The sequence below is a fragment of the Parambassis ranga genome, chromosome 1, assembly GCF_900634625.1.
Source record: "Parambassis ranga chromosome 1, fParRan2.1, whole genome shotgun sequence".
Taxonomy (NCBI): domain Eukaryota; kingdom Metazoa; phylum Chordata; class Actinopteri; family Ambassidae; genus Parambassis; species Parambassis ranga.
The window spans coordinates 3,724,419-3,750,628 of record NC_041022.1 but is presented as its reverse complement, the minus strand read 5'-3'; the positions used below and the strand labels follow the sequence as shown (position 1 = coordinate 3,750,628).

The following is a 26,210-nucleotide window of genomic DNA, read 5'->3' as shown; positions in this document are numbered from 1 at the left end:
GCGTCTGTGGAGGAGTGTTCAGACTCCACAGAGGCAACCGCCAAAACACACCTGCGGTGATGTCCGTCTCTCAGACACCATTCACTGTGATAAAGTGGCTTTTTCACTGAAAGGCTGCGGGAAACAGACACACAAAAACACACAACCTGAAAGCGTGTGTCAAACAGCTCCACAAAAGCAGCCGAGGCTCACACCGAACGGCCACAACTTATCAAGAAAACCTCATGAATAACCAGAATAACACCGAGCTGTGCCTCCTTCAGTCTTTGCAGGGTTAATCCATAATTCACAATCAGGCCAAAATGTTCCAGAAACAACAAAAAGGATAAAAAGAGAACTCACACTGAGCAGAGTTCATCACCACTGAAGTCCTTTAAACTGCAGGATCCTCCAGAAGGAAGGGTGGGATGCAGTTCTCATGTTTGATGCAGTAACCGGCTCTGCCGGCCTCCATTTCCCCCTCACACCAAACTCTTCCCTCCAGGCCACACCCCTCACCTGTGATGCAGCCCTGCCACAGGGGGCTGGAACAGGAAGCTGCTACAAAAAGTGTCAGAGGTTTCATTTAGAGCATGTTCTTCCCCTTCACGTGTTGCACTCAGACAGTACTCTAAAAACTGTTCTCAAATATAATAAAAAAAAAAACAACAAATGATTGTGTTTTTTGTGAACATGGAACTTTAAAGATGAAAGAGTTATTAGAGGAGCTCATTATTTCCACTGGGAAGTTCAACAGAGAGACCCTGAACACCCTCTCTGCAGCTCCTGAGTCCCTGTGTGGACCCTGCAGACCCTGGCTGGCTCTTTTTGTGAGGCTGTTTGTTGTTTGTTGTTGCTTCACACTAGATGGCAGCTTTACACAGTCCATGGCGCGCGTGACATAGCGCTCATTATGCACGTGTGTTTGAGCGGAGCGCACGGTCGCGGGAGGAGGCGGGCGGTCCAGGAGCGCGCACCGTGAGGGCGCAGTTAGGCCCGCAGCGCACCTGCTTCCGAGTTATTTCAAAATGTAAACACCGTCATTAAAACGGTTTTTATATTTATTCTGGAGGATTTTTATGAGACAATGACTGAAATGGGAGCTCAGCAGCGGATTACTCAGCCGTCAGATTCCACGGATGAAAAGACAAAAGCTGCACACGGGATACGGCTCTGAACACACACACACACACACACACACACCTGTGCGCCGCTGCCTCTTCCACTGTGCCGGGTGTGTGATGAGGACGTCATTTGCGCGCACACACACACACATATACACACGTGAGGAACAGAGGAAGGAGTCTGCTGTGGACGCGCAGCCTGATCAGCAGCGCTGACTGAGCCGGGCTCAGCTGTACTGTCATGGGCAACAATGTTTCGGGCATCTCGACGCTGCAGAGAGGACACCAGCAGGGCTTCCACAGACTGCGGAACTCCCACAAAGGTCAGTCACCGTAAAAACCTTCAAACACTAAGAAAGAGAGGCGCCATGTGGCCTCAGGCAGAGTGAAGTTTAACTGAACCGATGCGGCTGATCCGGGACCCGCTGTCTGCTGGTGCTGGTGCTGAAGAACAGCTCCCGGACCAGGCCGCGGGATGCGGGAGGCCTTCTGAGGGGGTCGGTCTGAGAACTTCAGTACTTAGAACAGAAAGTAGCAGGAGTAAAGCTCCACACACCTCTGCATGTGACCGCATGACAAAACATCTGGCCTCTAACTGGATTTTGCTGCAGTAAAAAATATTTTTAAAAAATACCTAAAATGTACTTTACTGTACTTTTTAGATTTAAAGCTAGAGGAGAAGATTTTTTTGAACTCTGTGCAGGAGCAGAGGAAGCAAAGGGCTGTGATACTCCAAACTCCAGCACCCAGAATGCACTGGGCTGGTTGCTGCTCCAAGCAGGTGATCAGAGGCTGACCTGAAACCAGAAGAGCTGGTACAGTGTCCATCCAGAAATAAATGTTCACAGGAGGAACAAAAAAAAAAAAAAAAACAATTTCTACCCAAATGAAACACAGTTCTGATGCAAAGCTGCAGGAAAAAGCCGTTTCATCTGTTTCCTTCTGGGGATCATGGAGCCCTGAAGGTCCCACATTAATTGGAAAATGTGTCATTTGTAGTTGGAGCTGCGGTTGTCCACCAGATGATGTGTTTTACATCAGCTTGCAGTCATGGGTGTGTAAGAGTAGAGAGGTGTGTTGTAGTGTTGTGGGGTTGTGAGAAAACACTGTGTATAAAAGTGTGTCAGTGCACATGTGTAAGTGGGATTACGGTGTCTGTGAGTGTAAACCCTGACTAAAGTAACTAAATCCATCCAGAGTACTTTAATCAAACAATAAAATGTGCATGCCAGGGATAACAAGTCTGGCTGCACACACACAGGAGACTCATGTGTAACACAATCATGTAAAGCACCCAAACAGGCCACCTCCGCTGACCCTGCTGCTACATCTGGACGTGTGTGTGTGTGTGTGTGCTGGGGTGGGTGGGTGGGGGGGGGGGTGCACAGTTTGTTCTTTCACATCCTCTCTCAGCGCGCACAACTGTTTTCACAACGCAAGAACAAGTGAGTCAGGAGAGGCAGCATTATTCAGCCCGGTTGCCGTGACAACCACCCATAACATGTGCAACAGTTCCCATGGTGATGGTTTCCAGAGAGCGCCTTATCAGTGGGAGATGATGGCTGATTGGGACAAGGACCGGGCGACGTCACTGGCAGCCGGTCAGTGATCAAAGGACCAAAGTGTGTGTGTGTGTGTGTGTGTGTGTGTGTGTGTGTGTGTGTGTGTGTGTGCACCCTTCTTTATTAGGCCGGACGGGGCTCAGTGATTAGCTGGATGTGGAACAGAGGTATCTGCAGATCAGAGTGGTGCGCTCTGCCGTACAACAGACACACAGTGAAGCAATCATCTCTTTAACCGGATAAAAGGACTCAACAACACTCTGCTGACTCAGCTGTGTGGAGACAACTGCTCAACTCTCACATAAACCACAACCAACCGATCCCATACGTCCTAATGTTACACTGCGTGTCTGTTGTCACACTGTTGTGTTAGACCCTGTGCTCCCAAAGACCGGCTCAGCTGGCCCACAGGCCTTTTTAGGTTTATATCTGCAGTGTACCTTTCAGCCACAGGAGGGACTGTGGCAGTTATTATGCTTATTAATTCACTCTTCTCATGATTTACAGATCTTATGATGAGATGAGCTGTGCTGCTGTTACATATCAGCTAAGATTCTAGTCTGTTGATTGATGTCAGTGACAACAAAACATCTAAAACTCAGTCGTCTTCAGTCAGAAACTAACTGCACCATCCGGCCTCTCCTCCACTCATTGTTTTAAAAACTGACTTGAGGTTTCTGTTCATCATTTATGAACTGCAGACTGGATTCTTTCAGACCATAAAGCATCACGATGTGATGTTTCTGTGAGTTATTTTTATGACTCCGGGAGCTGCTCAGTGGCTTTGTGGTGTCTGTCTGCTGATTGTGTGTGTGTGTCTGATTGGAAAATAAACTCCCAGTGCGTTGACCTGATTAAAGAAATGTTCTTTAGCAGTTTGTGCTAACAGAAGCTAACGGGGTGGAGTATAACCCTGTGAAAACTTCTGGCGAATGCTTTGCAGTGGAGTTTGTGTGGAAATTGTTAGTCATCTGAACAAAGCCCCATCAGAACTAAATGCACCCTCTCTTTGGGGAGTGGTCATTAAATGAAATTATACTGTAATTGTTTGGAAATTAGGAAAGCTTCGGCCATATTTCAAGTTCTGCACACAGCTGAGTGGAGTCATAAGACGCTAATAATAAACCTTCACCGTACTCCGGGCTTCCCGCTGCGGCGGCGACCTCTCTGCTTTCTGCTACGTGGCGGCTGACCTCGCTTATGTAATGCGGCGCTGGCGGCATACAGCTGCCTGCCGGACTGTTTTCCAACGTCTTTAACACCTGCCTGAATAAGTAACACAAACACACAGAGGTGATGCTGTCGCTCCTGGGAGGACTGCAGCTCCTCCAGCTCACTGCTCACGCTTTGGAAACATCAAAAATAAAGCATCAGGTTACCTGATGTCTCACTTATATAAGACTACATGAAGGCGAGCAGCTATCTTAATAATGTGCTTTGAGCAGCGGCTCAGGAGCAATGATGTATCGTTTCGCTCTTGGAGACACAACAGCCTCTTAGCTTATGTGTCATGTAGTATCAGAAACATCAGATCCAGTCGTGTTTACTGTGAAGCAGTGATGAATGTATTCATGCAGCTGCTTTTCTTTCATGCTTCGGTGACAGTATTTGTCTTCCTCATCAGGCTGATCTCAGGTATCGTTGCCTTCTAACAGATGCATTGTAAAGGTGTGAACGTCGTGCGTGCAGTGACAGGCGTATGGTTTAACGCTGCTTTATGGTGAGAGCGAGCAGCTCGCACTGTGTGCTCGGCAGATAAGGTCTGCCTGAGTCGTGATCATGTGCCTTGTTGTCTGAAAAGCCCGGGTGAATCATGGAAACCTTAGAAGAGAGAGAGCCGATCTCTGATACAGGAAACAATATGTTAAATTTAGACCATGATTCACGCTGTTCTGTCTTTAATATTTTCTATGTGCCTATGTCAAAAAAACACGGCCATGATGAGCCTCATTACATGGGTCGGATTTGTGCATCAATAACAAGGCTGTGTTCAAAATCACTCCCTAATCAGTATATAGGGCCCTTAATAGAGCCTCCGCCATTTTGTAGTGCTGTCCGAAATCTTAGTGAGAAATTATAGACCCCATATAGGGCCCTCAATGTATCCCACAATGCATCATGAAAAATAGTGTCCATCCAATGGTCATTACGTTTGGCGATATGTACCGTCATGCATTGCACAGACCGGCGAGGAGAACGAAAACGGACATACGTCCCCTGTGTTATAAATATAATATAGTTTAAAGAATGTAGCATGACCGGCTGTGTTTGTTTTATTCATGTTTTGCCATAAAACGTTTATTGGGCTATAACGGCACAAATTATAACTGCTAACAACAGAGATTTAGCCGGCGTTTAATTTGTAAAAGCAATGACATCATTAACGGCGACAGAAAATGAGGGAGGTAGAGTCCGAAATGTCTGAAAATGCTTTCAATGAGTTCACTATATGGCGGGGAGGAGGGAGTGAGTGAGTGATTTCGAACACAGCCCATGTCTTGGTTGTTTAGTTAGCAATTTACCCGGATGACAACAATAGAAAAAGAACATTTATGAGTGTCGAGTGTCACCATCTCAGCGACTCTCTCCATAAAATCGGTCGACTTTCCAAATCTTTTTCTGTCAATAGCAACTAGCGGCAAATCCAGCGACTTCCTCTGGTGACTTTTGGAGACTGACGTGAAAGCATGTGTCATTGCTTGCTGCAGTTACTGTCCTCAATGAGCAGCAGGTGCGACAGCAAGCTCCTCCCCCACCCCATGTAAACCGTGATACAAACCCAACTGCGGATTTTGTGAACCGTTCCACCCCTACTGAATACTATCATTGTGTAGCTGTAGCTTCTCTTTAGCCTGCAGGATGAGGCGACTATATTTTGTAAAAAAGAATGTCAGACTCTGATTGGCCAGATCACAGGACCATTTAACATTTGTGACTGAGTCCAAATGAAATGATCGAGGGCCATTTATCCCAGACGATGTTAGCAATTTACCTCATTAGTTGTGAAATGTGTTCCATCAGGTGTGATATGCTGTGATATGTGATATAAGATCGCACTTCACTTCAATGGGGGCATATACATATATATATTTTCCCTATTTCCCTGCCTTTCTGTTGAACACAGGGCTGAACTGAGACTGTAGAATAGTTCTATCAGATCATACTTGATGCTTTCAGAGAGCCTGTCTGATCCAGCAGGTGGAATCATGTTGACAAACTGTAAACTCTCCCATTGTTGCACCAAATGACTTTAATGGTTTGTGCAGTGGAAATAATGTTTCACATTAGCTTAAAGCTGTCTGCTGTGGCATTGATAATGGCTTAAATCATGATCGATAACATCCAGCTATTGAAGGAGAGTGAAACAGAACATGAAGGAATGCTGCGGTGCGTCTCTGCATAGTGGAACCATTGTGGTTGGAAAATGAACTGACTCGCTGAGGCTGATGTGGCGTCCTAATGTGACCTAAAGTTAAAAAAAAGACGTGTTGTTTTTCTTTCCGACCAGACCGCCGAGCGTACGGCTTCAAAAGAAGGAGATCAGCCACACAAATAGTTTTGATTGCACCATTAAAACAAGAGGAGCTGGAATGGAAGTCATAAATGTGGAAGTGAACACTGGCACAGTGACAAGTCAATCAGCATGTGGAGCAGTGATGCTCTGCGTTTTGTTGCAAGCTAGCATAGAGAGCATTGTGACAGGGAGTGATTAGTTTTAAATTAAAAAGGCTCAAAAACACTTCGTTAACATTTATTTGCCTCATTTTTGCACGCAGGAAAACAGTGAAAATACGGCTATAGTGTGAGTGCTGTAATAAGGAAAATATGAGTGCAATACAAAAACAACACGTGGCTCAGTGTTAGCTGCAGCTATTTACACCGTGTGCTAATTACAATGAACTCTCAGTTCCCTGTGTTCAGTCCATTGTAAAAGCAAAGGTATGGATCACCACACTGTGTTTAACCAGAGAAACAAACTGTACAACAAAACTTTCTAGCCTTCAGATATGAGTCATGCTAGCTCATGCATGTATCATGTCCATGCAGCTCAATTGGTAATTTGATGCTAGCTATTGCTAGCACGCCTTGACTACTCACTACACTCACTACACTACTGAAGCTCACCTCTTGACAAGTTATTAATGTTCCTAGGCTAGAAACTAGCATCTCCAGGCAAGCATTTAGCATTTAGTTTGTCACAAGCAACCCTAACTAGTGACTAGTGTCCCTGACATCACTAATTCAATGGGTAAGTAACCTGAGTATTACTCAGATTAAGTAATGTAACAGAACACATTACAGATTACATTTTAGGACATGTAATCTGTATTCTGTAACTGAATACCTTTTAAAAATATCCTTCCCAACACTGCTTGTTGCTAGCAACCCTTAGTTAGCCACTAACATCCTTAGTTTAGAAACTAGCACCTCTGGGCTAGTCACTTGTAGCATCCCTTAGCTAGCTATTAGCATTCCTTGGCTAGCGTCTACTGTCCCAGGCTAGAAACATCCAGACTAGTGACTAGTCTAGATGGACTAGTCACTTCTGTATAAACTGAAATGAATGAGTTATACATTGACTAGTTAGTCTTACCAGGATAGTGAGCTTCTACAACTGACCTCGACTACTTGTCTGAAAACTTTATGAACAGCACACAATCACAGGGTCAGAGAATCCACAAGTCTGATCTGGTTTGGTTTTCTGTGTAAGTTATAATTAAACATATTGTTGAAGTGGCACATATTTCTAATAGAAATGTAAATGTGAATCAAACTTAAATAACCGCTATGAACACATCTTTGGTGTTACTGATGTGGTGAGATGTGCTTCGCCTCCTCCCCTCTGCTGCTGAAACACGCCCGGCTTTGTAATAACTTTATAGACAGAGCGGGATCCCGCGGCCGCTGCTCTGCTCTGCTGCTCTGCATCTGATGGGATAATCTGTGCGTTGTGCTGCAGCCCATGTGAGGCAGGGATTACATATTTATTTGGGGAGTTTTCATCCCGGCTTCGCCATCTGCCACCAGTAGCGTGGCCGTTGGGAACGTTTACAAGAGGACGTTATAGAGGGGCTGATGGGATGAGTGTGAGTAGGAAAGAGGAAGTAAAGAAGAGGACGCTCGTACTCCAGGATCAGGCTGTAAACCTTCAGAGTGTTAAACCACCTGCAGCAGAAATCCCCTTCAACATCTGCTGCAGTGTGGGGACTTTTCCCATGCTCTGTGCTGGCAGAGGAGGAGGTCTCTTCATCACTCCTCTCTTTAGTCCCAGGGTGATTAAGAGCCAAGTCAGCGCTAATGTCATAATCCACGCCCCTGTCACGTACATTATAGCTGCAACTTGATGGGTGGTCTGGCTCACTTAGCTGGCCCTGCCAAGCCTCAGGGGGCGGGGGGTAACACAGCAAGTGAAATCATATGTGGCATCACAAAGAGTGCATTTAATCATCAGAAGTTATGGAAATATGGTTTTCTGTGATTTGATGCATAATGTAAGACTTCATGGATTTTATGGCTGATTCTGTAAATATTTGCTAGCACAGCGACCACATCCACCAATCAGAGGCCAGGATCACTTTCCTTTTGTATCTGCTTTGGTCTCCACCTAATATGGAGCTGGTGGAGACCAAAGCAGATAAAAAAGGAAAGTCATCCTGGCCTCTGATTGGTAGATGTGGTCGCTAAATCCTGAAATCAAAAAAACAACCCTGAACTGGACAGAACTGCAGAGTGAGCAGTGAGTAATACATTTAATATCACTGCTAGACTATGTATTTCTATTAGAAATATGTGCCACTTCAACATTATGTTTAATTATATCTTACACAGAAAACCAAACCAGATCAGACTCGTGGATTCTCTGACCCTGTGATTGTGTACTGTTAATAACGTTTTCAGACAAGTAGTTTAGGTCAGTTGTAGAGGCTCCAGGGCTCACTACTACCCCGTTCACACTGGGGAAAAAAATGTGGCTTAAGCAGGATTCGGCCGCATCCAGATCAATCCAGATGTGTTTTTTTCCGAGTGTGAACACCTCGAATCCGGCTGTATCCAGTTTGATTTCAATCTGGCTAGATCCACCCACGAGAGGTGGATCTAGCCAGATTGGCTCAAATGTGGCTCAGGTGTGAACGCAAATGTGGCGCACGAATCCGGCTAGCGACATGCTACTTCCGGTTCACGGGGCACGACACAGGACAAAAAAACTCATGACGCATGCGCACACGCGGTCCTACCGCGGCCTGAACGGACTCTGTATATTACAAGGCGCCACCTAGTGGTTTGGAGGACAGCAAACATGCTGGATGAAGCCGGATTGAGTGCGGACACAAGTGTGTGCTAGCCAGATTTGAAAATAGGTCTGAACGCATCCAGCTTAAAGGCTGTCTGGGCTCAATCCTACTCTAGCTGGAATGACTTTCTCCAGTGTGAACGGGGCCTATGTTGGCAAGACTAAGGCCCCGTTCACACTGAAGAAACTCAATCCAGCTAGAGTAGGAGTGAATCCAGAGCCTTTAAGCTGGATACGTTCAGACCTATTTTCAAATCTGGCTCTCACACATGTGTCCACGCTCAATCCAGCTTAATCCGGCTTGTTTGTTGTCCTCCAAACCATTAGGTGGCGCCTCGTAATATACAGAGTCCGTGTGTCTGCATGCGTCGTGCGTTGTTTTTTTTTTGTCCTGTGTTGCTCATCCCGGTCAAAAAGCAGTTTATTCATTTGTAGCTGCCGGAACTGCACTGAAGGCTGCTGTTTGTATAAAGTCTGAATGTTTTTGTCTTTGTCGCTGTGGCAGGAGGATAGGACATGGCCTTTGCTGACCTCCTGTGCTTTCTGGTAGCAGCTGATATTTTGCAGCACAGTCTTTCACTCCATACAAAACGCTGCAGCAGTTATCCTTCCGAGTTTGAGTCTGATTTTTAATTAATACCTATTTCTTAATCTCTTTAATGAGCTTTCCTCTTTGACTCAGATGACTCTCACACTGACAGGTTCAGCCCACTGTGTGGACGCTCTGCCAAACTCAAAGTTCTTCAGCTCCTCGGGCGCTGCAGGCTGCAGCAGGGGATTAACTCATATTTTTACAAACTGTTTTAAATGCTGCCAGTTACTCCATTAGAACTATTTTGAAATCTGACGCAGTGTTAGCTGCTGCTTTGCAGCCCAGAGGCACACCGAGGTAACGAGGAGCTCCATCCCAGCCTCCTGACAGCCCCTTAATATTCACGCTTCGTCCACACTCTGGCTGTGAAGGCCAGCACTCCTTCTGAACTCATTTCTTGATTTGTGTTACTAAAGTATTTACTAAAATTACCAATCTGGTTTATTATTGACATATTCTACACGCAGAGCTGAAGTAAACAGCTGTCCAACATACTTTAGTGTCAGCTGCACTCCATAAAACTTTTCAGTGTCGTCATTTGTTTTATCTGTTAAAGACTTTAATAGCATGTTTCTTTAGACCTAAAACTGCCTTAAGGACTCTGATAGGTCCAAACCAACACACAGCCTGGAGCTTGGAAAGATGGATTAGCATTTTGATTTCATGAATATTATGAGATCTTGTGGCTGTGTGAGGTAACTCCTTCCCTTCTGACTCACACTTCCCTCTTTTGTCAAAGGCCAAAGGTCAGTTTGTGTACAGATGATTGCCGTTTACCCTTTACACATACAGCCTCTGAGCAAACTCACATCCTTACAGTCTGTGTGGACAGGACTGAGCTGTCAGTGGTTGGTAAAGGCAGACAGGAAGCAATGAGCAGAGAGAGCAGAGGGATTACAGGCAGACTGGATACAGATCTGTGCTACTCTAACTTGACTCTCAGGGTGCCCACTCAACCAGCTGAGCTATGTAGGTGCCTGAGACAGAGAAAGTTGGCAGGTGCATGGTTATCCATGCAGATGTCCCTTTGATGATGAAATGTAGCTCCTTGTGGATGAGAAAAGTACAAATCCGGATTCATCCTCAGGCCATCCCAGTGATCCTGGTCTTTTCTCTTCACTGCTACAGCAGCTGTGACCTCTTATATCCCCTCCTGACTGACCCAGCGCTCTCCTGTGGCTCAGAGTTTCTTCTAAGGAAAAGTTGCAGATAATAGAAAGAAGATAATCTTGTGTGTCTTATGACTGATTAAATACCACAAGGCAGCCGAACAGTGAAACAAAGCATCCTCACCCATCAGATACGTCCCAATGTGCTTCTGTTTCCATCTCTGGAATGGAATCATGACAGTTATCCAGAGTGGCCCCGTCCTGCCAGAAGCAGTGTCTCTGATCAGCTTTAGCCTGTGTGGTTGGAGCTTGTGTTACACAAGCAGCTCCTTCAGAAGGTGTAAAAATGATTAACGGCTGATTATGTTAATTGTGCCGTTCTTGTGGCAGCCCTGGAGATAAAGATATTGGGAATGTAATCCCGTTTGTGCTGCTTCGGATCATGTTTATTACCCTGTATGTGCCTCCTTCAGGCTGCTTCATTCAGAACACTGTGTGTCTTTTCAATGCTGCACTGGTGAGAACACAGCGACAGTGTTCCTCTGTCTTCATCCTCAGGCTTGTTTGCATCTTAAACAGGGAAACCCTGGATTGCGGAAGTCTTAAAGCCAGTGGTGGAGGAAGTACTGAAGCTTAGTACTCAAGTAAAAGTAGAAGTGCTACATCAACAATCCTACTTAAGTAAAAGTCTTAAGTTACTTTTAAATGTACTTAAAGTATTAAAAAGTACTCACACTGAATATATATTATTGATTTCCATTGCAAAGGATCTGAACAGGTTAAAATAATCAAAGAAATCATCTTAAATTAAAATGGACCATGTGTAGTTAATGTCCATGTTCAGTCCAGAAGCAGCTATGGACAGGTCTGTGTGTCATGAGGCAGGCTGTGGGCATCGAGTGAACAGAGAGGCTGCTGATAACAAACAGGCATTCAGCATGTTTACTGTGTCAGTGTTCCTGCTGTAGATTCATGTTATGATTCATGTTAATCAGACATTAATGGATGGACCTGTGTTAGCAGACAGCAGCTAACTAGTTAGCTAACTGAGCCAGAGCACCGGCATCATGACTGAGGCTCATTATAGAAACACTGCTGGCAGCGTGACACCACCTCCATGCAGAGTCTGACCTCACATCAGTCCAGCACTGTGTTCATCACATGGAACAAGGAACTACAGACACTGTAGAAATGTAGTGGAGGAGAAAGTACAGGTGACAGCTGCAACATGTAATGGAGTAAAAGTATAAAGTATGCACTATTATTTTTACTTAAGTAAAGTAGAAATACATAAACATTTACTTAAGTACAGTAACGAAGTACAAATACTTAGTTACTTTCCACCACTGCTTAAAGCTACATACTCTTCCTTGTCATACAGCAGAACATATTGGGGGGGCTAATACTTGTGCACACTTCTGTGCATCTGCCTGTCAAATATGATGTGTCCCATGAGCTGCCCAGACATCAATGCTTGTGTCTGGTAAATGTTCATCTTTAAGACAATCACAAAAATCCTGTTTGTACCTGTTACCAGAGTGGTAACAGGTACACATCAGCTTGTTTACTTCTGCTTTCCAAAAAAACAGAAAAGCTCGGCCTGGCATACAGCAAATACCCTGATTAGATGTGAGAACAACTATTGAAGTACCATCAGAAATTCTTCTAAACAGCTTCACAGTTTTTAGTGAGCATTTTTGTCTTGCGGTAACTCTTTCTTGGATGTTCCCCAGCTCTGCTCTGTTTAAATCCTTCACTGGACCCTGGATCTGAGGACAGCGTTGTTTTTATCCGACATACTGCAGCAGATTTCACACCCTGCTCCTCATGACTTCATCCTCCTGTACCCTGAAGCTCCCACATCTCAGCTGAATCCTGTGACTCCTTCAGAGTGAAGCATAAGACATCTTCATGTGTTTTTCGCTGATTCTTGGGTCTGAGCTGTGGGAACGGGAGGAAAACATGCCCCGGAAAAAAAAAAAAAGGTAGCTGTGAATCAGCCTGGTCCCAAAAGAACAGAGGAGGAACTGATCGGCCCCAGGTAATATCTTTGGTGGCCTCTCCTGTGCCCAATTAAAAGGCTTTCGTTTTAGTGAGTACATAAAAAGCAGCGAGTGAGCTGCACCGGCTCTGTGGGACGGTCACAACACTTTCAGGAACTCTTGCTTTCTTTTGATCTCATTTCAGCTCCGCTCTTCCAGGATCTGCACACAGCATTAAAACCTGCAGAGAGGAGGCTCACACAGGTTGTAAATGTGATAAATGGAGAGGCGAGGATAAAGTGAGGGCCACGTAAATGGATAAAAGAAAGCTCTGCTGATCCGTCTCGGTGTCTGGATGTATCCTTTTGCCAAACATGATGACGAGGAGGATACACTGTGCTGACTCACCCAGGGAAGGGTCTGGAAACCACTAAAGCAGCAGGGCCGCTGCTGATTGATGGCGCCGAAAATCCATGCAAACGGATTCATATGTTTCCCCATGCAGCAGCTGTCCCATATTAATCTAATGTAATGAACAATAAACACCCCATCATGATCGGAATGGCAATTTAAAAGTCTCAGTGATCTGTTCTGGGAGGAATTACAACCACATGTATTCCTGCCCGTAAGAGAGCGCAGAGCTACAGGAAACAATGACTTTCCCCATAAAGTCTGCCTTTTTTTTTTTCTTACACATGTTTTTGTGTTTTTTTAACCATCGAACGGCTGGCTCATTGTTTTGGGAATAGCATCACAATGGTTCTGTCCGTTCATGTTTCCCTGAAGATCGATGCTGACCCCTTTAACTCTTCCCTCCCTCGGCTCAGCAAACAGACTGGAAACGGGGAGAAACAGCAAGCATGGATCCATCCAGCAGCAACAAGACTCCTTTGTTAACATGTCCCAAAAACTGCATCTCTTCCAGCGTCCACCTGAGGATCTAAATCGATCCTGTTTGGCCTCCATGTTAAAATCAATATGTTCACATCCTGGTACAAAAACCTGGTGCAAGGCTCTATTGAGAATCTGTATGTAACTTAAAAGTTAACATTATATTTTACAGTTTAACAAGAGTCAGCAGCGACCAGTTTCTTATTTTTTTTCCCTTCATGATTCCGAAAAGGGGGGGCACGATGGTGCAAGAAGGTCCCCGGTTTGATTCTAACTGGGGCCTTTCTGTGTGACACGTTCTCCCTGTGCCTGCGTGGGTTCTCTCCGGGTGCTCCGGCTTCCTCCCACATTCTAAGGATGTGCTTAGGTTAATTCTAAATTGTCCATAGGTGCGATGGACTGGTGACCTGTTTAGGGTGTTCCCTGATAATGGATGATGGAGGATAGATGAAACAGGAAGAAACAACAACTGAGCACACAACAGAGTGACAGACATTTTCATTCTGTCTGTTAGCGCATACACTGCTACGGTCTGTATCCACTGCTGTTATCAGTGTTTAACTTTAATGGAACAGCAACCGGTGTGGTGCATCCTGGGAGTTGGAGTTTGGAATACTGCGGCCCTTTGTTTCCTCTGCTCCTGTAGCACAGAGTTCTCTGACACTGCCTTTACAGCAGCAAAGTATCACTAAAACACCCTGATCTTACCAGGCAGAGGAGCCAAGCCGAGGTACGGCAACAGGTACTGATGAAGCTGCAACAACCGTCACACTCTAATGATCTATTCTGTATTCTGTAGTTTTACTACAGAAAAACTCTACTGTTTCTATATTATGTGTACACTGTATTAAATGACTAGCTCAGATAATCAGATCCTTTGATAGTTATGGTGATACCCCCACTGAAAGCCATCACTCCTCACCAGCCCATTTCAGGCTGAGCTGGTATTTTCAGCTCAGAGACAATAAGGGATTTCTTCGCAGCGATCCGGCCCGAGGCTGAGCGGCTCCCAGAGATATTAAAGCAGAGTGACAGATCTAATTATCACCTCCCCACTTCTTCTGCTCCGACTCTGATGAAAAGTACTACATTACACCAGACATCCTATGCCCTCAAACTAACTTTCACCTCTGCTAATAACTAAGAGTGCAGTTATCTGGAATACCTGCTGAGGGCATGTCTCAGAATAGACAGAAAGAGATTTGCAATAAGGCTGGATTTATGGACCATCATTATTCTGAAGCTTGCTGCAGTGACTGTGCAAACGCCCCCTACTCACTATCTGTCACCTTTCCCCTTCTCTCTTTATACACTTTTTTCTTGCAAAAATTTTGACAGTGTCAGAGGTCTTTGAAGTTTCCTCCTGCTCTCCCTTTCACAGTAATCGTTTTGCAAATGGCGTCCTGAAGGGGCTCTGGAGGTTACACTAAATAGCAGGCTTTGTTTGTGCACACGTGCCGAGCAGCACTCTCAGACAATAGCGAAGGCAGGAGACCGGCTCTGCTGACCTCCTCGCCACTCTGCATCTGCTGCCAGATTCCCTTTCACTCTTGTACAAATCACTCAGAAAGGGGCGGCGGGCCCCCTTGTGCTGGCAGGATGTCACGTTCCTCCTGTGGATTGGTGTACAACAGCTCACAACGCTGCGCTGCTGCGTGTTGTGTTGCTCCTCACTGCCTCACTGTTAAGCTTGTGTGTGTGTGTGTGTGTGTGTGTGCTTACTGTGCATCCCTGTAAGACGTACGTAATTCCTTTCGAGCAGTGGTTGTCGTGGAAACATTGGTCAGGTCTGGTCTCCAGCTGCTGTGACAGACTGAAGCATGCTGGGACATGTGGTGATGGGGGTTGGTTAATCATCAGCCACCATGTCAGATCCGCAGCCGCACGATGGCTGAGGGCCACGACCAGGACGCTCTGCAGAGAGAAAAATATGTCAGAGATGTCATGGCTAAATTGGAGACAAATTTAAATGGATTTCATCTTCAGCCACAACATGTAATCCACGATATACAAGTGATTTTCATTATTCATTCCGTGTTCTTTTCAGGACTCAGCACATTTCTCAGAGTATTTGGCAGGCAGGTTGTCAACAAAACAGCAAGCTAAGCTTAGCCAACGAGACGGCCAATTTCACATGCAGATGTGTGGTGGGAGATGCTTTGCAGTTATCCACATGCACAGTAGAGAAGCTGCAATAAGAGGAGGCGAGCTAAGCCCACCCAGTCACTCTGTAACAATAGGTAGTGAAGGAAGATGCAAACATCAGGCAAGCAAAATTACAGAAAGTACACTTAGCTAGGTGTACTGCAGCCACCATGCACACAGCTAGCTAATCATTGATTCAGAGAGCGAATCATTAGCTGAAGTATGTTGAAACCGACAAACTAGCCAAATTCACAGCCAGATCAGCTAAGACGGTCATTTCTAATGATAACGTTGCTAAGAAAGCAACCTAGGATTACTTATCCACAGTGCATTGGAATGTTACCCATTTGTATTTTGCATCATTGCATAGCGAATGGTCCATTTAATTAATGAGCTACAAAACCAAGAAGAGAAAATGTCAGTTTCTTCTGGATTTTGCAGAAAGATGGAACAAAAAAACATTCTATGGGCTGATATAGACAAGTGATCATTTATTAAATTACTAATTAGCACAAACAAAAGGGGATGTGACAAAGGTTTAAATCGGTCAACTTGCAGCACATTAGCCCTTTCATAAAGTGAATACAAAGAGTTAGAGAGAAACAAAGACGGGGAGCAAGATGGCTGAACAGAGGTCATGCTTATGACCTGTCATCTGTAATGTCCAGGTGTGAATCATGTGGAAAAAAACTGCCTGAAAAACAGGAGCAGAGTTTGTGGGCATGGATAAAATGCCGGTCATCCTACTGTACACCAGAAATTCTCCAACCTGCTCAGATATATGTGCTGTTAGAGCTCTGTATGAATCCACAGCACGAGTCAGAAATGTCTCCCTAGGTTAGGAAAACATGGATGGAATGAATGGAGAAAAAAAAGCATGTAACCTGTCAGAGACTCTATGTCTGCTGAATGTTAGGCTGCGTCTGACACCGGCTGAACAGCAGCGAACACACTACATTATCTGAGTTATGTAATGCAATTTCATGTACAGCGTCTCAGAGATGCACCTCAATCATATCGCAGAGAGGCCCGCAGGCCAGACGAGGCTTTTCTTGTTTAAAGGTTAAGGGCAACAGAGCAGCGGTGGCTGCATTATTAAAACAGGAAGCAAAAAGGTACTGTACAAAGGAAGGATGTTTCCAGTGATGCATTCATGTACAGCGGGAGGAAGTGCACTTTTCTCCAGGCCTTTCCTGCGGCGTGTGTCTGCGAGGTTACGAGACGCGGCGGTTATGATGTGTCTTCCTGAAACTGGCCTGGCCAGCTTCCAGTCACTGCTCCTCTCACAGCCATGCGTGACAGAAAGATGTTAGACCTTAGTGCACTGATGTCACCCCCAAGGAGACTTTTAAGATGGTGTTTTATCAGAACGCAGTGCTCCAGCCTTCCCTCCCTCTCTGACCGGAGGAGCAGCAGAGTCTGGCTGTAAAGTCCTGACTCCAGATTCCTACAGTTGACTGCGGAGGTGATACATGAAACCAAATGTGGTTAGCCTCTCATTGTGCTATGAGCGATCTCTCAGCGACTGTCTTCACCTCAAATGTGCAAACCATGTGTGTCTCTTCAGTGTCTCATTTAGCAAACTAAACCTTGGGGTTGTGGTCCTGATTTCATTTGGATCAACATGCCAGCCCTGCTGAACTATTTGTTATGGTTACGTGGTGGTAATCATTAAAAGTGATGGGGAAATGGGGACATGTAAATATTATTACCTGCAGGACTTAGTGTGTAATCTGTTAAACATAAACAACGATGTGCAGAATAAAGCAGACACTCACTGAACCTCCCTGCACCCATGCACTGAAGGAGGTGCAACGACCGAGAGTTTTCAATGACACCCCATTTTATATGAATTATAACCAGGTTTAAAAGTTTTATTTTCAAAAAAATGTGATATTGTATATGTTCTACTGTTTATTTCCCATCAGTCTTAGGTAAATTCTATCACTTTTTAAGCTGCACTGTCCTCATCAGACGGTCATCGTTCACATTTATGGACACAAAACTAAAACACGACAACACGGAAATAAAATATAATCAGATTATTAAACCAGATTATGCACTTTACGATCCTGAAGACACTTATTCACATGTTTATTCCATGCAAATAACTTTTAACTTTCATGCATTAAAAATAAAACAGATTTTTTTACAGTAGTACAGTTAGTAGTGCTGCTTTTTGGAAAATTGCCATGCACCCTCTTGTGGCTGTGAGTAGAAGTGCAACTAAATCCTCTGGGCCAGAGAAACCACCATGACCACAAATAAGGGTGGAGAAACGTGTAACAGATACAATAATACTGCATCGGTGCTGGCATGACTCTTGAGTTTTAACAGTGAAGTGAAGGATTATGGGAATTCAACCAATAGCGCGGTCCCTCTATAATGATGCTGTGAAAAAGATGATTGGAATGCAAAGAGGGGGAGTCTGTTAGTCACTGTCTGTGCCTGAAAGGTGAAACCTCACAAACACCTGTACCTGTCAGTACATCCTCCCAGGACACTGACGGGTCTGTGGTTTAACACAAGCTCATAGCTTGAAACCTGACAGATGGAACTGTAGGAGCTTCTAAACTCACACACTGCATGAGACTCAGGCTGCAGCACAAACTACATGAACACTTACACAGAGATTTAAGAACAGCCAAACATCCACGCCTAAATATTAGAATCCAGTTTAAACAGACTTCAGTTGAACACATGCGTCTTATTTACTTCATGGTGGCATTATCTCAGCGCCTGCAGCTTCGGGGCTCAGAGTAGACACTGCAGTCTGCCGCTGAGGGGCTGGGAGGTCACGCTGGAGACGTGATGACAGCTCATCAAGTCAGAGGCCTGACTCTTCAGGGAGGGATCACTGGTCTGTCTGCCTGCCCGGGGCCCGAGGCACACAAGCAGGCATGGAGGGTGAAGGACTGAGTGCTGAGAGTAAAGAATGTGGACACACACACAGACACACACACAGTGTCTCTTTTTATTTTTAAACGCTGTATGTCATTCATTCATTTACTGAAGAGGTCAGATCTGTGAGGTGTTTATTTTATTCTCTGCCACCTCTCCACCTCATGGCCCATAAATAGACGCTCGGTGCGGCAGTGAGAGCGTTAACGCGCTCAGTCCCGCCTCCTATGTAAATGCTAGTGTGTGTGTGTGTGTGTGTGTGTGTGAGTGTGTGTGAGTGTGTGTGTGACTGAGTGGAACCTGAGGCGCACACACCGCTCAGTGAATGAGGAGGGTGGAGGGGGGAGTTGCCTTCACGGATGTGTGTCCCTGCCCTCACACACACACACCCTCTGGTGTGCGCCTCTCTCAGTGTTTGCATCTTTTCGGAGGAGAGCGGCGATAGGCTACCTTTGGATGCAATCATGTCACGAGCGCTGGGCTGTGCCACGAGAGCATCTGAATAATCCATACGGGCAGATAAGCGCGCGGCGGCGGCGGAGCAGAGAATGGGTGGCCAGATAACGCGGAATGCCTTCTACGGTAAGAACCATACGGCGGTATATGGACGCGTTATTGCCATTGTTCAGGCCCGTGTGTGTGTGTGTGTTTCATTCATGCACGCGGTGATATGACCTATTCTTCGCTCACAGTTACGTCACTGATTAGAATACGAGGGTCTGCAGACGCGCAGCTGCGGCTTCTGATAACTAACAGTCAGGATGTCACCGCCTCCACGCGCACCCAGCGATATTAACGTGTTTACATGAGCCGCGCGCGCGTGTGTGTGTGTGTGTGTGTGTGTGTGTGTGTGAAAGTTGTGGGGGTTCCCTCTGTCCCTCCCCCCTCCCCATTAATGAAGAGGCAGCGCTGATCCATACATTGATCTGTAATGTCCCGGATGGACGCGGTGAGGTTGATTGGTTGTTGCTCTGGACTATGGTTATAACAGGAAGTGAACAGTATGATGACTGATTCCATGTCTCCATTATTAGTTTGTCATAGGCATGGTGTGTGTGTGTGTGTGTGTGTGTGTGGGAGTTAAGCCTCTCCTGGTTCGGACCACCTGATCATTCTAATTAAAGCCTCAACATTAATCCAATTAGTTAAAGAGGCACAGACTAAGACAGCAGAAGGAGCTCCTTTTCTCCAGGATCAAGGTCAAACACCTAGAATTAGTGCCCGCTGAGTGTGTGTTCAGTTTTACCTGATGTAAACACTGGGATCAATCTGTCAGCAGAGTTACTGTCGATGTCAAACTCTAAATCAAGATCAAGCTTTGTCACAACATTGTTAGTGAAGTTTAGTAAAATGACATCATGTGTGTGTGTGTGTGCGCGTGTCCACTGGTCCATGGTGTAAACACACAGACTGTGGATGAGTATGGGCAGAACTCTGGTCATCATGGTTAGGTTTCTAAGGAGTGGTTTTAAAGCACAAGTTGATCAAGGTGGAGTGTGACTGGAGCAAAGAATCACACACACACACACACACACACACGAGCAACACAGGTACAATTCATATAGAGCGAAGGTGCAGGACGTCACAGCCAAGATAGCACAAATGAGCGCAATGACTGACCTGCCGTTCTCCTTTGTAGAGAACACTAGTAGTATGGGATCAGGACTCAGTATTGGCAGATACTCAAAATCTAATGAAATCTTGGACTCAAGGGCAAAAAAAAACCTGATCGGCACGTCCTTAGTTAGGTCTATGGAGGTTGACAATCTAGAGTGCACACTTGAGGAAGTGGAGTCTTTGGCACTTCAGTGGTGGCGTCATATACTAATAAGATCAATCAATGTTGTCTAAAAACAGACCATAATGCAGAAAATGGTGCCTGCCTGGTCTCTTTAACATAACGTCATGACTCCAGTGTGCTTCATGACAGGTGCCCACCATCTTTACTCCCAGTTTTAAGAATTAAAAACGACCTGCTGAGGTTTTTGTAATATTACAGGTGAGCTCGACTGACCACAGGCTCTGATGATTTTCAGTTAGGTTACACTAACTTACATTTAAGGAGTGTTTTGTTGACGAGCAAAAACAGGAACAGTCTGTTCATGTGAAATATATGAAGAGGAGAGAGAGAGAGAGAGAGGCTTAAACTAAATTTAATATGAAAGTACAACTGTTGCCATGACAACCCTCAGCCATTGATAGAAAGCATCTGATCATCTTGTTTCTTGGACTAAATTTAAGGAAGCAGACGATCACATCTGAAGTAAAAGTTACTGAACAGGATTAGAGGGGAGAGGGGAACGGATTATTGTGTTCTAAAACTGCACCTCTGCAGGCTGCTGTTGCTGTTCTCAGGTGCGAAGCATCAGAGCACATCCAAACAGCGCTCGCTCGGAGTCGGTTGCGTAATTGAGTCTGCCGAGTGTGTGGGAGCTCCACTTCTGCGCTCCCGATTGACTGAAAGTGGGCCAGTGTCTGAGGCTGATTCGATGGAGCGTCTGGCTGCATTTGAATTAGATGAATTAGATTCAGTATCTAACTGTAAAGTCATCACATGAAACAAAGTAAAGACTCTCAACTGATTTGCACCTCTGCACTGGAAATGTCTCCTACAGCACGGCACACACTTACTTCCTCTTTCTTCCTTTGTCCCCGTGTCTGTAAGCGAGAGCTGGAAAGACACAGCTTTAATCACGCCTGGCTTGTTGCTATGTGCTGACAGAACCATATGTGTCGGGGTCAGGTGGCGTTCTTAAGAGCGCATGTCAGTGTCGCCCCTGTAATTGTTACTTCGTCTGACTTAAGGCAATGATCTCGGGCAGCAATCTGTCACAAAGGGTGGAGATCCCCTCACACAGACACATGTGTGCAACTCTAACCCTCCTGTTTGTCCAGTGTGTGTGTGTGGGTGTGTGCACGCAGCCCTTCGTGCTCCTGACAGGTCACCTTCAAGGCAGCGCCCACACAATGACTTCCAGTCAGCCAATACACACTGCATATCATTACACCCCTCCACCAGCCTGCTGTCTTTCACTGCCAGAGAAGCATCACGGCGCTACATTGTGCTGCACTGTGATATGATTATTTATTGATCACTGTTGTGTAATTCTGCTCGCGGAGAGAATGCGGTACCAGCGGGATGACTGGTGGGCCGTAGTGGATGACGTCAGCTGGACTCCATGTCCACGGTCTCAGCTTTCACTGTCAGGTCATCTCAGTGTGAATTATTGAAGCAGGTTAGGGCACATTTCTCCAGCTACTGGGTCATTTTCTGAAATGAGCAAACACACAGCTACTGTGCAGCCGAAGCAGGTCAAGGCAGCAGAGCAGAGCAACTGCACCATGAAAAAAATCCACTCCTCCATATTTCCTTAGTTGAATTTGTCCTGTTCTTTGACTTGATAAAATAAATGTACAAAAAAAGTTGCGTTATTTATTAAAATGACCTACAATTAATAAGATCAATGATTGCACAGTTGCATTGCAAATAGAATCAAGGCTGTGGAAAGTAAGTACACAGGCTACAAGTTTTATTATTAACATAATTGGATGCCGGCTCGTGAAAGAAATATGTCAAGCCAAATTCAATGTTGTTAACTCGGTTGTGTGCCAAGTCTTGGGTAAATAATAACAATTAAATACAGTTTGGAAGTTGCTAGAAACTACAAAAGGGGGGTGACACTAAAAAAAAGTTTGGAAACCACTGATTTAACCAATTATTATTTTACTGACTACATCCCAAAGAGTACGAGATAACGAGGAAAACAATATAGATCTGATTGCTGCCAATTCCCCATAATAAAGCATCCAACTCTTACAGCAGCCTGGCACGAGACAGATTGCTTTGCCCTTATCTGGACTAGGCCCTGTTCACACTGGAGAAAGTCATTCCAGCTAGAGTAGGATTGAGCCCAGACAGCCTTTAAGCTGGATGTGTTCAGACCTATTTTAAATCTGGCTAGCACACACTTGTGTCCCGCACTCAATCCGGCTTCATCCAGCATGTTTGCTGTCCTCCAAACCACTAGGTGGCGCCTCGTAATATACAGAGTCCGTTCAGGCCGCGGTAGGACCGCGTGTGCGCATGCATCATGCCGTTTTTTTTTTGTCCCCGTGTTGCGCCCCGTGAACCAGAAAGTAGCACATCGCTAACCGGAAGTAACATGTCACTAACCGGAAGTATCATGTCGCTAGCCGGATTCGCTAGCCACATTGCGTTCACACCTGAGCCACACCTGAGCCACGAGATGGTGGATCTACCGGATTGAAATCAAAACTGGATACTGCCGGATTCGAGGTGTCACACTCAGAAAAAAAACATCTGGATAGGCCCGAATCCACACTTTAGCCAGATTTTTTCCCCCAGTGTGAACGGTGGTATAACTGGGAGTTAAGCGGACTCAGGAGGAAGCCAAGACCAACAGTGACCCCAAACAAAAAAGGCAGTCAGCAGCATTCCCAAAAAGCCTCCAGTTTCAGATGCTGGCAGTAAAATGGATACATGTGGCCTGTTGTCAGTAAACGATCGGCCACTGAAAACCTTTTAGAGCTAATTAGATGTTAACTGACAGGCTCGGTCTAACCCCCCCCCCCCCATAGAACAACATCACATGGGCACAAGTCATCTATCTGCACACAAACAGAGCTATCATGGTGTTGCCTAGCAGCACATCGGGAATTTAGCAAATGAGTGAGGCTACTGCACTGAATTTACCTGTCCGCAGGTAGGAGAGCAGATACAGTTACCACCCAGCGCCCTATCGGTTTCACACATTCTGTGTGCAGTCTGTCACACGTGAGGAACTTTGGAGACGGAGTAAGAAAAGGAAACAACGCTGTCGGCCTGCCCGCACTGTAACTCTGTGTTTTTACGTCTAAATGATATGTTTGTGATTAATTGTTGCTATTATGCTGTGACTTCATTTTCATGGTTGGTGTACATCAGGCTGAACTGCCATTTTGTCATGAGTCAGTGGACTGAATACATCATCCAGACACTGCTATGTAACCATTCATTAAGACGGTTGTGTTTGTCATTGCCCTGCAGGCTTGTTGCTGCTTTTGTAAATGACACTGTCAGTGGATCCACAGAGAGAAAATCCACTAAAGAAATAAAGCAGTAAAGGTTTACCCTGTGACATTTTTAAAAGATATATTAGTATTGTCGCTGGACAGCATTCATTCAGTGGCATATGTTGTTGTTTCACAAAGGATAACAACACAGTTCATGCATGATTCACTGCTAATGATTGCAATACTGTGTGCAGCACGTACATAAAAGGGACGATTGTTTGCCAATATCCAAAACGGTGATATCGCTGACCCCCTTCTGGAACATACATGTTCTTTTCTGCAGTGGACTGATCATGTGGTCCTGCTCGTATGTTCAGTGTCGACCTATACACAGTTTGTGCGCTTTAAACACTTCCCCGCTGCAGACATACATGTATTTGAGTTCCTTTTTTGATGCACACAGCAGGACCGATATCTGTCAACACCAATATCTTGGCAACTGTGTCTGGTATTCCTATAACAAGCATAGAGACAATGCATCATACTCCTAAAACCACGCCCACCAGAGGGGAAGCAGCCAGGACGACAATATGCTAAGACATTAATGTTATTGCTAAAAACAACGAATTCATGGACTTGTTATAGCACACTGAATAGCAAGCTAGTGTCTTACAAATGTATCTCTATATAGATATATTCACATTCCACTACACAATGTCAACAATACAGCTGCCAAAAGTGATGATTAGATACTTAATTTAACAGTGACAAATACTAACTGTACATGACATGCAGTGGGTATGAGGATCACACACTCTGCCTGCTGTCTCCACTTTTATCTCCTTTAACACAGTTCAGAAACTTACATTAATATCAGAATCATTTACTCTAAACAAACGAGAAAAAAACCCAATATCACCTAATGTTTTTGTTTTTTTTAATTCTCCCAGGATGAGGACTGAGCTGAGCTTTACTTAGCAACAAGTGCAGTGAGTGGGTTGGCATGTGGGCTACCTGTGCTTCATGAGCGCTCACAGGCTGTTGTGACTGCTCATGTTTCCACAGTGAGGCATAACAGTGCAGATCTGGGTCAACGGTATCTGCAAACACCAGTCAAGGTGTGTTTTATTCTACCTGGGAGACACACACCTGCTGCTCAGACACACAATGGACACAGTTTAGAGGACTCTGTCAGTTAATATGCTGCACCTGTATGGAAGTCATTTGCATACAGCATAATGCAGTGCAACTGAGCGTTCAGGTGAAGTGTAGCTTGTACAGGTTTCCCACAGAAACAGGAAGTGATTTCCCTGCAAATATTTGAGCAGTTTTGTCCCACCCAAAGATCCTATTTGCATGGTAAACCGCCTAATGGTGATGCTCCTCACACACACACACACTCACACACACTGCTGCACAGTCAGGTAACCGCTCAGCTACCACCATCAGCCAAATGAAATGGTGGCAGATTAGCCTGCTGCTCCACAGAGACGCTCACTGGTGTATGACAGGTATTAGCTGTGTATTGTGATGAGGGATTGGAGCTGTGTGCAAGTGTGGGTTATTAGTGGGATAAAACGTCTACGCCGTGGGGCATGAGGAATACAAGCCTTTCACCATGTTTGTTCATAATGAGACATCTGTGACCTTTGGCAAAATGGCTCATGTGAGGCTGTTGAAGCTGCATTTTTTTCCGCCAGATAACACAAACATTGAAGCCGTGTGCACGTACAGAGGTTTGTAGAGGCGGCTGTCAGACGGAGCCATTTACATCGAGAAGAGTCAAATTGCGGGCTCAAGGGGACAGGACAGTACTAGTACCAGGATTTGTGTTGGAGGTAACTGGATGGCAACTAGTCCTTGGGCAGGAGGTGTCTTTATGATAACTTGCAACAAACACTGAATATTGAAGTAGCTAAAAAGACGATATTGGATTTACTACTCCCCCAGCGATAAGAAGGAACTGCTAACCTACACTGATGTTAAATTCAAAGCCTAACTCTGACTGGCAGTAGCTCGTAGGTCTTGTTCAGACAGCCGTTAACCCTGAGGCAAAACAACAGGAGAGCTGTTGGTGTTGGCATGTTGCTACGGGCTACCTGTGAGAGGATAGCACACAAACCAGGGGAGTCTGCTGTAACAGTACAGATGTCTTACAGCAACAGTTTCTTATCCCCAACCTCCACTTACAACTTGTAAGTGGGATTAGTGGTTTTGCAAACATTTTCCTATCATTTGCCCGTTTACCCATCCAGCAGGCACGAGCCACATTTGGAGTCATGTTGTCCACTCCATTACTAATTCATTAATAGTCACTTTAGTCCTTTTTAGCTCAGCTTCACTCTCTATCAGTTCTCGAGGGACTCTTTAGCTGTGAATGCTAAGGTTACTAACTGTGCTTGCATGTATTAACCTCTATATCCAGTCCATGTATCATATATTGTGCTCATACTGCGTACTGTACTCTTATTTTGGATTATAGTGACACTTATACTCTTATACTCTGTACTAACTGCATTTAATGTAACTTGATACCTCTGGCACAAGAATTTCCTTCGGGATTAATAAAGTTTTATCTTATCTTATCTTATCTTATCTTATCTTATCCAACCATTGACCC

At 45.1% G+C, this 26,210-nt stretch overlaps 1 protein-coding gene across 2 annotated transcripts in view; it reads left to right on the top strand.

The window, feature by feature from the left end:
• Positions 1-1,101: 1,101 nt before the first annotated feature.
• The window catches only part of neurl1aa (neuralized E3 ubiquitin protein ligase 1Aa), a 56,111-nt gene continuing 31,002 nt past the window's right edge, over positions 1,102-26,210 (top strand). Inside the window, exon 1 of one of the 2 annotated variants that reach the window (XM_028417236.1) lies at positions 1,102-1,426. In XM_028417236.1, coding sequence (XP_028273037.1) covers positions 1,345-1,426 — 82 coding nt within the window. In that variant the 5' untranslated portion in view covers positions 1,102-1,344. Of the gene's footprint in view, positions 1,427-19,004; positions 19,160-26,210 lie in introns of those variants that run through there. The other variant, XM_028417245.1, reaches the window with a different exon arrangement.